At 45.5% G+C, this 14,532-nt stretch overlaps 1 protein-coding gene across 3 annotated transcripts in view; it reads right to left on the minus strand.

Annotated features, from left to right (window-relative positions):
- Positions 1 to 14,532, minus strand: part of arhgap35a (Rho GTPase activating protein 35a) — a 200,068-nt gene that overhangs the window by 20,537 nt on the left and 164,999 nt on the right. For all 3 annotated transcript variants that reach the window (XM_073029341.1, XM_073029342.1, XM_073029343.1), the window contains one exon: positions 3,484 to 3,561. In XM_073029341.1, coding sequence (XP_072885442.1) covers positions 3,484 to 3,561 — 78 coding nt within the window. The remainder of the gene's footprint in view (positions 1 to 3,483; positions 3,562 to 14,532) is intronic.

The following is a 14,532-nucleotide window of genomic DNA, read 5'->3' on the forward strand; positions in this document are numbered from 1 at the left end:
TGCTGCATAGTCTACCCCCAGGGACAGGGCCTGGACAGCTGGTCTGGAGAGTGCATCCGCCATGACGTTGTCCTTTTCCGAGACATACTGGATGTCTGTCGTGTACTCGGAGATGTAGGACAGATGTCGCTGCTGGTGAGCCGACCAGGGATTGGACACCTTTGTGAACGCGAAGGTCAACAGTTTGTGGTCCGTGAACGCGGTGAACAGCCTGCCTTCTAAGAAGTACCTGAAATGCCAGATACAGTGCCAACAGCTCCCGGTCGAAAGCACTGTACTTGAGTTCGGGTGGTCGTAGGTGCTTGCTGAAGAACGTCAGGGGTTGCCAGCACCCCTCGACGAGCTGCTCCAGCACCCTACCGACTGCTGTGTCGGATGTGTCCACCGTGAGGGCGGTGGGAACATCCGTTCTGGGGTGCACCAGCATCGTGGCATCTGCCAAGGCTTCCTTGGTTTTAACGAAAGCAGCCACGGCCTCCTCGTCCCAAGTAATGTCCTTGCCTTTACCTGACATCAGGGTGTACAAAGGGCGCATGTTACGGGCTGCTGAGGGGAGGAAACGGTGGTAGAAGTTCACCATACCAACAAACTCCTGCAGGCCTTTGACCGTGTTGGGCCGGGCAAAGTGGCGGATCGCGTCTACCTTAGCGGGCAGAGGTGTTGCCCTGTCTTTAGTAAACCTGTGGCCCAGGAAGTCGATGGTATTGAGACCGAACTGGCATTTGGCCGGGTTGATCGTGAGGCCGAAATCACTCAGGCAGGAGTAGAGCTGGCAGAGGTGGGACAGATGCTCCTGGTGACTACTGCTGGCTATAAGGATGTCGTCCAAATAGATGAACGCAAAGTCCAGGTCGTGTCCCACTGCATCCATTAGCCGCTGGAACGTCTGTGTGGCATTCTTCAGGCCGAATGGCATTCGGAGGAACTCGAACAGGCCGAACGGTGTGATGAGTGCTGTTTTGGGGATGTCTTCGGGGTGCACCGGGATTTGATGGTATCCCCGGACGAGGTCTACTTTGGAAAAGATTCTTGCCCCGTGCAGGTTTGCTGCAAAGTCCTGTATGTGCGGCACGGGGTAGCAGTCTGGAGTTGTAGCCACGTTCAGTCTGCGGTAGCCGCCGCATGGTCTCCAACTCCCGGCTGCTTTGGGCACCATGTGCAGGGGGGAGGCCCGTGGGCTGTCGGACCTCCATACGATCCCCAATTCCTCCATCCTCTTGAACTCCTCCTTCGCCAGGCGAAGCTCTTCCGGGGGGGGAGCCTTCGTGCGCGGGTGTGGAGAAGTGGTCCCTGGGTCAGGATGTGGTGCTGTACCCCGTGTCTGGGCATGGCTGCTGTGAACTGCGGTGCCAGAATCGATGGAAAGTCCACCAGGATTCTGGTGAATTCATTGTCCGACAGCATGATGGAGTCCAGGTGTGGTGCTGGCAACTTGGCTTCACCCAGGGAGAACGTCTGGAAAGTCTCGGCATGTACCAGTCTTTTTCCTTGCAAGTTGACCAGCAGGCTGTGAGCTCGCAAGAAGTCCGCCCCCAGGAGTGGTTGGGCCACCGCGGCCAGTGTGAAGTCCCACGTGAACTGGCTGGCGCCGAACTGCAGCTGCACTGTGCGGGTGCCATAGGTCCATATCGTGCTGCCGTTTGCGGCCCTCAGGGTGGGTCCTGGCTTCCTGTTGTGGGTGTCGTACTCCGTCGGGGGCATGACGCTGATTTCTGCTCTGGTGTCGACCAAGAAGCGGCGTCCCGACTGTTTGTCCCAGACGTACAAGAAGCTGTCCTGGTGGCCAGCCACCATAGTCATTAGCGGCAGCTGGCCCTGGCCCTGGACCTTGCAGGGCGGGCGACAACGGTGGGATTCTGTGCCCCACCGCTGGTGGTAGAAACACCACTGTTCACTGTCCTCCTCATTCCTGCCTCTGTGTTGTATGCGCCCCGCTGCCGGGCCTGGTCTGGTCTGCTGTTGGGCGCGTGGCCTGGTAATCTGACCGACGGGCGCCACGCTCTCCCTCTTGGCTTTCCACAGCACGTCTGCCCAGGCCGCCACCTTCCGGGGGTCGCTGAAATCTGCGTTGGCCAGCAGCAGATGCACATCCTCGGGCAGTTGCTTTAGGAACGCTTACTCAAACATGAAGCAGGGCTTGTGTCTGTCAGCCAGGGCCAGCATCTCGTTCATCAATGCTGACGGCAGTCTGTCTCCCAAACTGTCCAGGTGAAGCAGCCGGGCACCCCGCTCACGCCTTGAGAGGCCAAAGGTCCCAATGAGCAGCGCTTTGAATGCTTCATATTTGTCTTCTTCCGGGGGCGACTGTATGAAATCCTCAACCTGGGCGGCCGTCTCCTGGTCAAGGGCGCTCACCATGTGGTAGTAACGCATGGAATTAGAGGATATCTGCTGAATCTGGAACAGGGCTTCTGCTTGGCTAAACCACATGCGTGGTCACAGCGTCCAGAAAGTCAGCAGTTTTAGCGAAACTGCGTGAACAGATGAAGAGTCGGTCATCTTTGCTCCAAATCCCGTTTGGACCATCGGGATCACCAATATAGTGATGTACTACATACAGAGCTAGAGACGATACACAGTCGGTAAGCCATTTTGAGACTAGTTTACTCAAACTTCGCGGCGCTGGCATTTAATCCCTAGTGCCCGCCCTCTCCGGGCGGAAATGACATCAGAGGTGCATTACCAAAGTCTTTCCCCACGCGCTGGCTATTTGTGAGCCGGTTCGCCTGCGCAGAAAGTGGGTCGCCACATTGCTTATTACTATTACTTTGGTTTTCTCTTTTTTGTGTGTTAACACAGTTTGTTACCTTTTGGTTTGTTACCTTTTGGATGTGTGGTTTCTCAATGACTTTGTTGTATTTGTTTGTAATTATTGGGAATGCCCACAAGAAAATGAATCTCAGGTCAGTATATGGTGACGTATATGAACTTTGACAATAAATTTGTATTGAACTTTACATTGTGAATTTTTTTTTTTAAAAAGCATTGGGTAGATCTTACTATTAATTCCAGAACAGGAGAGCCGGAGTGTCTTATGCCCCTCAACAATGTATAAAATGCTCTTATGAAGAGACCCAGACCTGAGAAGTTGACTTTCTCCTTCCACAGTCGCTGCACAAACCGTGGAGTGTTGCAGCATTTTCTGTTGCTATTTCCTATATCTTGCACTTGTGGTTTATTTTTGGATTTTTATTGAGTGAGCTTACATCCTGTTACAGATTCCTATGAACAGCACTGAAAGAGTTACAACGCTCCATTACCCCGCCACGTTAATGCCAAACTCAGGAGAATTTCTCGTTGCCCAGAAAGTGGGCCACACCTGCTTTTTAACATGTCTATAACAACAATCAGATCACAAGGATCATGTTTCTGGAGAGGAAATGCAAAATGTGCAAACCCACACGCCATGTAGTTATTAGCTACCTAGGCAGCCAGATAATATTACATGATTCACCAATGCCCACTTCAACACCCCTGACTTACCTTGATCAAACTGTCGCTGGAGACTTTCCATCTCTGATTTGTTCCCACTGACGCGGTAAAGTCCCTCAGTACCCAGACCTTTAAATGAGAAATTAAAAATTAATTCTCTCCACTTACCAAATTTATTGGAGATTGAATTATCTCCAAATGAAAACATAGCAATTATAACCAATAAAACTATGCTGTCACAGTTGCTTCAAAGATACAAATAATGTTTAATAGCCAGAAAGTTTGTGAATAGGTAACAGGCAGACTAGAAACAGATTTGATAGCACTAAAGTACTTGACCTGTATAGGCCAGGTATACTTAAGGCAGTGGTTGATAAGTTCTTGATTAATTAAGGTGTCAAGGGTTACAGGCAGAAGGCAGGAGAATAGGTTTGATAGGGATAATAAATCAGCCATGATGGAATGGCAGAACAGCCTCGATGGGCCACTGGACTAATTCTGCTCCTTATGTCTCATGGTTAAGTACTGCAGGTCCATTTCATGATCATTAAACTTGAATTTGATTTGATGAATCAAAGTATCAGGAGATAGGATGTTATACTGAAGATGTACAAGACGCACGTGAGGCCTAATTTGCAGTATTGTGTGTAGTTTTGGTCACCTGCCTACAAGAAAGATGAAGGTTGAAAGAGTGCAGAGAATGGGATGTTGCTGGGTCCGGAGGACCTGAGTTACAGGGAAAGGTTGAATAGGCTAGGACTTTATTCCTTAGAACGCAGAAAATTGAGGGGAGATTTGATAGAGGTATACAAAATTATGAGGGGTATGGATAGGGTAAATGCAAGCAGGCCTTTTTCCACTGATATCAGGTGGGACTACAACTAGAGGTTGTGGGTTAAGGATGAAAGCTGAAAAGTTTAAGGGGAACATCCCCCATTCCTGATGAAGGGCCTTGGCCCGAAACGTTGGCTACTCTTTTCTCATGGATGCTGCCTGACCCGATGAGTTCTTCCAGTGTTGTGTACGTATTCTTTGATCCACAGCATCTGCAGTTGTATTTTTGTGTTATGAGGAGAAACTTATTCACTCGGAGGGTCGTGAGAGTGTGGCTCGAGCTGCCAGTGCAAGTGATGCTTGCAAGCTTGATTTAAATGTTTAGAAGAAGTTTGGGTAGGTACATGGATGGTAGGGGTATGGTCCTGGTGCAGGTTGATGGAAGTAGACAGTTTAAATGGTTCAGCACAGACTAGATGGGCTCAAGGGCCTCCTTCTGTGCTGTACTTCCCTATGACTTCATGACTCTACTCTACTCTGATAGGTGAATAGACCCGGCTGAAGTACTACGCCTCCTTTCCTTTTACAGCCAGTAGTGGGGCTGTGAAAAATAAACCTTTCTGCAGCAAGGAACCGTGTGGAAGCATTCAAGATTGTTCAATGTCATTTTCACGATGCAAGTGTAAAGGAGACCGAAATAATTTTTACTCTGGATCTGGGGCAGTACTAAGAAAAAAAAACACAATAAGATAAACAACACAATAATAATTTAATTCCAAAAAAATAACCAACAAATTTATGCTCCTGATGAAGGGTCTCGGCCCAAAACATCAACTGTTTATTCATTTCCATAGATGCTGCCTGACCTGCCGAGTTCCTCCAGTATTTTGCGTCTCTTTCTCAATTTACACACCATTCAGTTTACACTGGTGCACAGATTAGTCAGTGATATTTATATTAATGAGAACTCTAATAAGGAATCTACTCTTAGAATTACATATTTCCCACTAAGCAGTTAATTTTAATAGTTACAACATTAATTTAATACAGTACAAATTCATGAATCTACTGAGTCCTTTTCTATTGAAAAAGAGCAGCACCACTTGAATACAGACAGCAACTCGTGTCCAAAGATACGTACGAGACCTGCAAGAAAGAGTTAAAGTAACATTCCCCTTCACCTGTGGTATTAGCAGACCTGTTAATTCACATCTTGCCCAGTTGAGACAGAGTTCAATTCTGAACTGAATTCACTCTCCAAAACAAACCCCATGATATCAGGTCCACTCGATGCTGGGAGAGCCTATGGCAAAGTGCCCATAGATTCCCTTTCTCGTCTCCTTTAAGCGATGACCTGCGAAAGGCAATCCATTGCCCTTCCATCAGGATGTCTCCACAACCAATGATCTCACTTTAGGGACTCTCATCTTACTATTTATTTATATTTGAACTTGCACAGTTCATCATCTTCTGTGCTCTAGTTGATCTTTCATTGATCCAATTATAGTTACTATTTTATAGATTTGCTGAGTACAGGTAGTCTCCGAGTTACGAACATCTGACTTACGGACAACTCGTACCTACAAACCGAGGAAGGAGAACGCCGTCCGCCATTTTAAGTCTTTGCCTTGACACTGCAGCGGGCCTGGTTTACTTTGTATTTGGCTTAATTTTTTCTTAGTAAGATTCACCCTGACCCCCTCCCCTCCATTCTGGTTGACTGGTGGCACAGTGAGTTCAGCGCTGAGCTCAAGAACGGAGTTTCGATCCAGTGACAGACCACTCCCGTGCCGGATTGATGTCGATCCAGTGACTCCCATACCATCTGTGCCGGGTTGATGTCGAGCTTGCAACTCAACCTCGTAAAAAAAAACACTGCCACCTCCAGTTTAAATTCCCATGCGGAGTAATGTGGAGGATAAAATACCCAAACCCAGCACCGCCCCCACTTGTCCCATTTAGCCTGTCTCAGTGCGGTGGTCCTTAGGACCCAGCGGACCTCAGGAGCCGGTGGAGGTTGGGACCCACCGCCCGCAATGTTTCTGTTCCATTAACGGGAAGCGATCGCAATTGAAAATAAAGTGGAAATAATAAAGCATTTGGAAAGAGGTGAAACGCCATCGGTCATTGAAAAAGCGTTAGGCTACAGTCGGTCAACGATCGGAACAATTTTAAACGATAATGGATGAAGTGAGAACAATGGAGCATGTGAAACGCCCTGCCCTGATGAAAGCTACAATTATTACTAAGCAACACAGTGGTTTAATTATTGGAATACATACGTTTCTTAAGTGTTTTACATGCTTAGAAAGGTAAAATATATACTATATACTAAGACAAACGTTTGACGACCTGATGTTATATAATACCAGATGTATTTGTTCTGACTTACGTACAAATCTGACTTAAAGATGGACTCAGGAAAGGAACTTGTACGTAACCTGGGGACTGCCTGTATGCCCACGGGAAAATAAATCTCAGGGTTCTATATGGTGACATATATGTACTTTGAAAATAAAATTTACTTTTCTCTCTCAAGGAAGCCTTTGTCTTAACTTTAATGTTCCACAAAGATTGCTTGCAATCAAGGTCAATGAAAGTTGGTCCAGTACTGAATTGTTAATTGTAATTTGCAAATTAAATCAGTTCTCTTGAAGCCCAAAGAGAACCAAGTTAATGAAGAATAGGCATCAGTGGATTCTGGCCCCATTGCCTGCTTTCAGAATGAATAAGAATATAAAAGTAGGATGTAATAAACAGGATCCATACTAATAGCTTTTCTGCTGCTTCAGTGGTCTCCCAGGTTTTGAGCACAGGCTCGAAATCTTTTCTTCAGTCTTTCCAAATTAGCGCTCAGAGAGAGAGGGTGCCTTTCTCAGAGACTGGAATCAGGCATGCAAATGGCATCAACTGCCCAACAGAGAAAACTCAAACACCAGAAAATCTGCAGATGCTGGAAATCCAGAGCAACTCACACAAAATGCTGGAGGAACTCAGCAGGTCAAGCAACGTCTTTTCCATAGATTGCAGAAGATTGCAACCAAGCCTCAATAAGTTGTGTTGACCTGGGAAAGGAAACTACGGTAATCATTTCCTTATCCTTGCAGAAAATTTGGAGGATTTTCCAAAGACATTGCTTAAGGCATTTATTCACAATCCTGCTGTAAATATTGACACAAGAGATTCTGCAGATGCTGGATATCCAGAGCATCAGACACAAAACACTGGAGGAACTGAGCAGGTTAGGCAGCATCCATGGAGAGGAATAAACAGTCGAAGAGTGTCAGCCTGAAATGTTAACTGTTTATTCCTCTCCATAGATTCTGCCTGATCTGCTGAGTTCCACCAGCACTTTGTCTGCTGCAGATAGTTCAGAATCAGAAACATAACCACCATATTGTCTCTCCTGCCCAAGCCTAAGAGTGCTTCAATGTCAAACTAGAAAAGGTCCCGGGTTCAATACAAACACAAAGTACGTATGAAACTAACCTTGCCAGTTATTATTATATAAACTTCACCATGAGCTCCAGCAAAATGCCTAACACCTCGACTGTCAATTCAAGTGAGGAGAGTCAGAGAGCATTACCACACAGAAACAGGCCCTTTGGCCCATCTAATCCATGCTAGACTGCTGTTTAGCTTAGCCCCATTGATCCATACCTAGACCATAGCCCTCCATACCCCTCCTATCCATGTACTTATCCAAACTTCTCTTAAATTGAAACCGCATCCATCACTTACACTGACAGCTTGTTCCACATTCAATCCAGCTCCCTCTGTTTCCCCTAAATACTTCTTTCACCCTCAACCGATGAGGTTTAGTTCTAGTCTGACCCAACCCCAGTGCAAAAAGCCTGCTTGCATTTACACTCTCTATACCCCTCAATTTTGTATAGCTCTCAAATCTCCCCCGATTCTCCTTTGCTCCAGGGAAAAAGCAAATTAACCTTTCCCTATAACTCAGGCCCTCAAGTCCTGGCAACAGATTCCCTTGACCATTTATCCCTCCTCACTAATCTCCCTCCTGGTACTTATCCCTGCAAAGTGCTACATTTGCCCATTCACCTCCTCCCTCAGCTCCATTTAGGGCCTCAAACAGTCCTTACCAGCAAGGCAACACTTCACTTGCAAATCTGCTGGGGTTGTCTATTGTGTCTGGTGCTCCCGATGCAGCCTCCTCTACGTCGGTGAACTCCGTTGTAAATTGGGGTACCGCTTCATCAAACGTCTCTGCTCCATTGGCCAAAAGTGGAACTTCCCTGTGGCCAAACCTTTTAATTCTGATTCCCACTCTCATTCTGACATGCTGGTCGATGGCTGTCTCATGCAACAAGATGAGGCCACCCTCAGGATGGAGGAGCAACAACTTGTATTCCGTCTGGGTAGCCTCCAACCTGATGGCATGAATATAGATTTTTCCTTCCTGTAAAAATATTTCCCTTCCCCTCCCCTCTACTATTCTCCAGTCTGGCCTCTCACCTGCCCTGGGTCCCCTCCTCCAATGGTCCATTCTCCACTCCTATCTGATTCTTTTCTCTCCAACCTTTGACCTTTTCCATCCACCTGGCTTCACCTGTCACCTTTCAGCTCTCCTCCTCCCCTCTGGTGTCTTCCCCCCTTCCAGTTTCAAAGAAGGGTGTCAGCTCCGAAATATCAACTGTTTATTCTTTTCCATAGATGCTGTCTGACTGCCGAGTTCCTCCAGCATCGTGCATCACCACTCTGTGACCTTCTCAATAAACTTCTGGGAGCTCGTACTTTTAACAAAATCCCTATCAAAGGCAAGAATTAAAACTGCGCTGGTCGCAAGGGTCATTCAGTTAAACAGTGCTTCAGAGTAATATTCAAACTAAATAGGAACTGGTTCACTTTTTTCTTTAGTTAATCTACTTAAAGAATATCGGGAGAAGCAAATTAGGAAACAGGAAGTACAAAATATTAAACAAAGATCCTGAGGACATGATGTTCTAAATTAAGAAGTGAAACTTATTTATCACTATCATGATTGTTGTTCAAACTGAATAATACACAATGCAAAACATGGGCTGGCCCCGTACAGCAGGCAGAAGAAAGCCAAGGTATCTATGTGCGGAAAACTCATCCTGGATGTTCCCTGGTTTAAAAATTAAACTGAACAACTTTCTAGCCGGCCGGTGGTGTAGTGGCATCTGCATTGGACTTCGAGGCGAGTGGCCCCAGGTTCAAATCTTGCCAACTCCTAGCACGCTTTCCATCCACGCTGAGGAGCTAGCAACCTAGCCTTGTAAAAAAAACCGACGAAAATGTTAAAGGAATGGCAAAGCTCCTACTGATCGCGCCACAAGGCATGGAACAGAACAACTTTTGAAGTAAATAATTTTTTTTTGTCCCTCTCCCCACCCTGAGGCTCATCAGATGGCAACCTTGCCGTTTCTTTAGCATTTGTCTGTTTTTTTTACGAGACCAAGTTGTTAACTCGACGCTCAACCCAGCACAGATGGAATGTGTGCAAGGAGCCAGCCGGATTTGAATCCAGGATAACTCGCCTTGAAGTCCATGAGGACTGGCTCATGGACCTCTAGTTCCCTTCTCCTGAAGTCAGCTCCTTGGTCTTGCTGACATTGAGTGAGAGGTGTTGTTGTGGCACCACTCAGCCAGATTTTTAATCTCCCTCCTACATACTGATTAGTCGCCAACTTTGATTTGGCCAATGACAGTGGTGTCATCAGCAAAATTAAAAATGGCACTGGAGCAGAGCTTAGCCTGTCAGTCATAAGGATAAGAGACCAGAGCAGGGGGCCAAGCACACAGCCTTGTGGTACATCTGTGCTAATGGAGATTGTGGAGGAGATGTGTTTCTCAAGATAAAAAACAAATGCAGAATCCAACAACCAGACTAGTACATCAAGGAAATGGCTTTATATCAAGAATGTCACAAACACAAGAATGCTCAAACCATGAAGACTGTGTCAGCGCCCAAAACACAACCCAAACCAGCTTTTCTTTCGAATGATGTAAGTGAACAATCTCTTCGGGCCGATTTCCTTTCATGCAGCTGCCAAGTTATGCAGTTCCCCCACAGCCACTGAGAGGTAAACATTCTCGGTGGGATAGCATCACATGACATGAGGAAAGAGAGACATTGCTTCACCATTCCTGAACTATGTTTCCCAGGATCTTCCACGGCATCAAGATCTGCTCAGAGTGGATTAGAAACATACCTGACAGTACAACAGATTTGCTTTCTGTTTAGATTACAACAGAACCAAAAATGTTTCTGACCCACATCTCCCATTTTGCATAAATGAAAACATACTTTTGACTTGGCTACGGGCCATAACAGGAAGAGAGAGAAGCAAGCTTAACCGCAAATTGGCTGGCTAGATTTTACATAAAGCAAGAGTTTAGTATTGTATAAACTCCAAACATTTTAAATCATAGAACAAATGCCTGTACCAACAGCAACAATTGGAGATGTGATTCAACATGGACCGTATGGAGTCTATAAAATGAAGAATTGTACTGTGAATATCTCTGTTCTGTGAAGACACAACAAGGAGTTCTTGTGTTGATGTTGAACACTTCCTATTAACGTCCAGACACACTGGTAAAAGCAGTATTGGGGAATATGGAACCCACACCAATCCACAGATGAATATCTACATTACACTTTAAAAAAAAAGTTTGGTTTTATTTTTCTTTACAGATACAGCACGGCAATGAGTTGTTGCGGCCTAACTACACTCATATGATCAATTAACTTATTAACACATAGATCTTTGGACTGTAGTAGGAAACCGGAGCACCCAGAGGAAACTGATGCATTCACAGGGAAAACGTACAAACTCCTTACAGAAAATAACAGGCATCCGTTAGTCTTGTGAGACCAGGGATTTGCACCTTGGAAGGTTTCCAGGGTGCAGGCCTGGGCAGGGTTGTATGGGAGACTGGCAGCTGCCCATGCTGCAAGTCTCCCCTCTCTATGCCACCGATGTTGTCCAAGGGAAGGGCAAGGGCCGATACAGCTTGGCACCGGTGTCGTCGCAGAGCAATGTGTGGTTAAGTGCCTTGCTCAAGGACACAGCACGCTGCGTTAGTTGAGGCTTGAACTAGCAACCTTCAGATCACTAGGCCACGCACCAACTTACAGACAGCGGTGGAATTGAACCCAGGCCGATGGCACTGTAATACTGTTACGCTAAAGTTCAAGATTAGCTTTGTCACATGCACACTGAAACATAGTGAAACCTGCTGTTTGCACCGACACCCAACACAGTCTGAAGATGTACCACCGTGCTTCTGGCGACAACATAGCACACTCACAATTTACTAACCCTAACTCGCATGCCTTCAGTATGTGGAAGGAGATCGCAGTACCCGGAGGAAACCGCAGTGCAGTCATGGAAAGAGCACACAGACTCCTTACAGACAGCGGCAGGAACTGAACTCCCACACTGGCGCTGCAAAACTTTGCACAGACTACTCTGCTACCATGCTGACCCCCCACCTCTCTTTCCTTGCCGTGGCACCAAGGCATCAATATCAACGTTATAGCCTGACCATTTGCTCTCTCCTTTATCATTCTTTTAAAGACAGTAAACAATACTATCCTCAAGCATTATTCTTCTATATTGGGATAAACTTCATTTGATACCTAAAATATCATTTGATATACGTGTAATCAAAACAACTCCAAACTGGACTCTGCCCTGGATCTATCGCCACCCTGATTACGGTGCATTCAGTGGAAAATGACAGAATGAACCTTCATCAGAACTTATCAAGCCACTGAAAATAAAATTTATATGCTTCAATGACCCTGTAATTCTGAAAACAAAATAGAAAGTTCTGCAAAATACTTGGCAGATCAGGTATCACCAGTATGGAAAGGTAGAGAGATAACACTTGAGGACTGAAGGGTTAACGAAAATGAATCCGTGATTGAAAGGCTTGACTTACAAAGGGCTTTTGAGGACTCTGGGCCTCAACTTGCTTGAATTCAGAAGAATTATATCGAATGTTAAAAGGCCTTGATAGAGTTGATATGAAGAAGATGCTTCCTTTAGTGGGGAGTCTAAGACAAGAGGACATAGACAGAGGATAGAGGGACGTCCATTTAGAACGGAGATGAGGAAGAATTTCTTTAGCCAGAGGGTGGTGAATCTGTGGAATTCGTTGCCTGTGGAGGCCAAGTCATTAGGTATATTTAAGGCAGAGGCTGATAGATTCTTGATTAGTCAGGGCATGAAGGGATACAGAGAGAAGGCAGGAGATTGCGGCTGAGAGAAAAAACGGATCAGCCATGATGAAATGGCAGAGCAGACTCAATGGGCCAAATGACCCAATTTTGCTTCTGTGTCTTACAGTTGTGGCTTAACTTGAATGTTTCCAGAGATTTCTTTTTCTTAATCACAATCCACCACATCATCCGCAAGGTCAAGATCATCCAATCAAACATTCAGACATCCAGAATGAGCTTCAAGACTGATAGAATTGATGGAATTTATGAAATGTAGGTTGAGAGTTTAATTGGTGGAGAAAAGACATTTTCAAGTTCCACTGTGGGTTATTAAGAATTAACTATTATGGATCTGAGTGCAGTTAAGATTAATTAGGCATGTTTTAAATTTTGATGCTTTTAAACAGTAAAAATCCAGTATCCTATCAAGAAAAATGCTAAGTCAAGGCCAAGGTACCAATTGTCCAGATGCTCTCAGGATGAAAGTGGCTGAAAAAAGTGGAAAAAAAAATAAGGACATTTTAAATTCAAATTTGTTCAAGTACAACAGCGTGTTCCCTGTGAAGAAAACAGCAGCAGAGGTGAAGCCAATGGCAAAAGTGCAGACTTTTTTTTTGGCAGGAGCTGATTATGGTGGCCTTGGTCTTCCCAAAGGAAATCCCGTCTCACCCATGACTTGTCAGACAGGCAGTCTGCTTTAACAGAAGTGAATAAGATAAGAGGGAGGGTAGTATCACAGGGTAAATGTAAAAGTCGATCCTGTTACTGAAAATGATGATCCAGGGGAGGAAGCAAGAAGATGTAACCTGGGGAACTCCAGGAGTAAACACACAAGGCAATTCTCAGCTGCGCTGGAGCTTAGAGATGGGCTAGCAAATTCCAATGGTCTGGTTTACTATGACAAATGCCTTGGAATTTTTTTTATTTATTGAGATACAGCACGGAAGGAGAAACCACTGTAACTGTAACGAGATCTAGTTGTCATCAGTCACTGAAAGTAAGCATGCAGGTACAGCAGGCAGTGAAGAAAGCTAATGGCATGTTGGCCTTCATAGCAAGGGGAGTTGAGTATAGGAGCAAAGAGGTCCTTCTGTAGTTGTACAGGGCCCTGGTGAGACTACACCTGGAGTATTGTGTTCAGTTTTGGTCTCCAAATTTGAGGGAGGACATTCTTACTATTGAGGGAGTGCAGCGTAGGTTCATGAGGTTGATTCCCGGGATGGCGGGACTGTCATAGGTTGAAAGATTGGAGCGACTGGGCTTGTATACACTGGAATTTAGAAGGATGAGAGGGGATCTGATTGAAACATATAAGATTATTAAGGGATTGGACACACTATAGACAGGAAACATGTTCCTGATGTTGGGGGAGTCCAGAACCAGAGGCCACAGTTTAAGAATAAGGGGTAGGCCATTTAGAACAGAGCTCAAGAAAAACTTTTTCACCCAGAGAGTTGTGGATCTATGGAATGCTCTGCCTCAGAAGGCAGTGGGGGCCAATTCTCAGGATGTTTTCTAGAAAGAGTTAGATAGAGCTCTTAAAGATAGTGGTGTCAAGGGATATGGGGAGAAGGAAGAATGGGGTCACTGATTGTGGATGATCCGCCATGATCACATTGAACGGCGGTCCTGGCTCGAAGGGCCGAATGGCCCACTCCTGTACCTATTGTCTATTGTATTCTCCTTCAAAGCAGCAAAGTCATTGTTTTCTTTATTGAGACACAACGTAGAATAGGCCCTTTGAGCCACGCTGCCAAGCAATCCCCAATTTAATCCTAGCCTAATCATGGGACAATTTACAATAACTAATTAACCAACCAACCGGTACATCTTTGGACTGTGTGGGAGGAACACTGAGCACCCACCCGGTCACTGGGAGAATGCATAAACTCCTTACAGGGAGCAGTAGGAATTGAACCCAGGTCACTGGCACTGTAAAGCGTTATGCAAACCACTACACCACCGTGACAAAATATAAGTAACGTCTCAATTGAAAAGGGAGTTAGAACCTTCTTTCATTGGGCTGCTGGACTGTAAACTTAATAGACTCAGTTTCAGAAGCTGTAATTGTAGATACTTCAGCAAAGGAATTTCAAACCTTTCACAAT

The sequence above is a fragment of the Hemitrygon akajei genome, chromosome 25 (genome assembly GCF_048418815.1).
Source record: "Hemitrygon akajei chromosome 25, sHemAka1.3, whole genome shotgun sequence".
Classification (NCBI taxonomy): Eukaryota; Metazoa; Chordata; class Chondrichthyes; order Myliobatiformes; family Dasyatidae; genus Hemitrygon; species Hemitrygon akajei.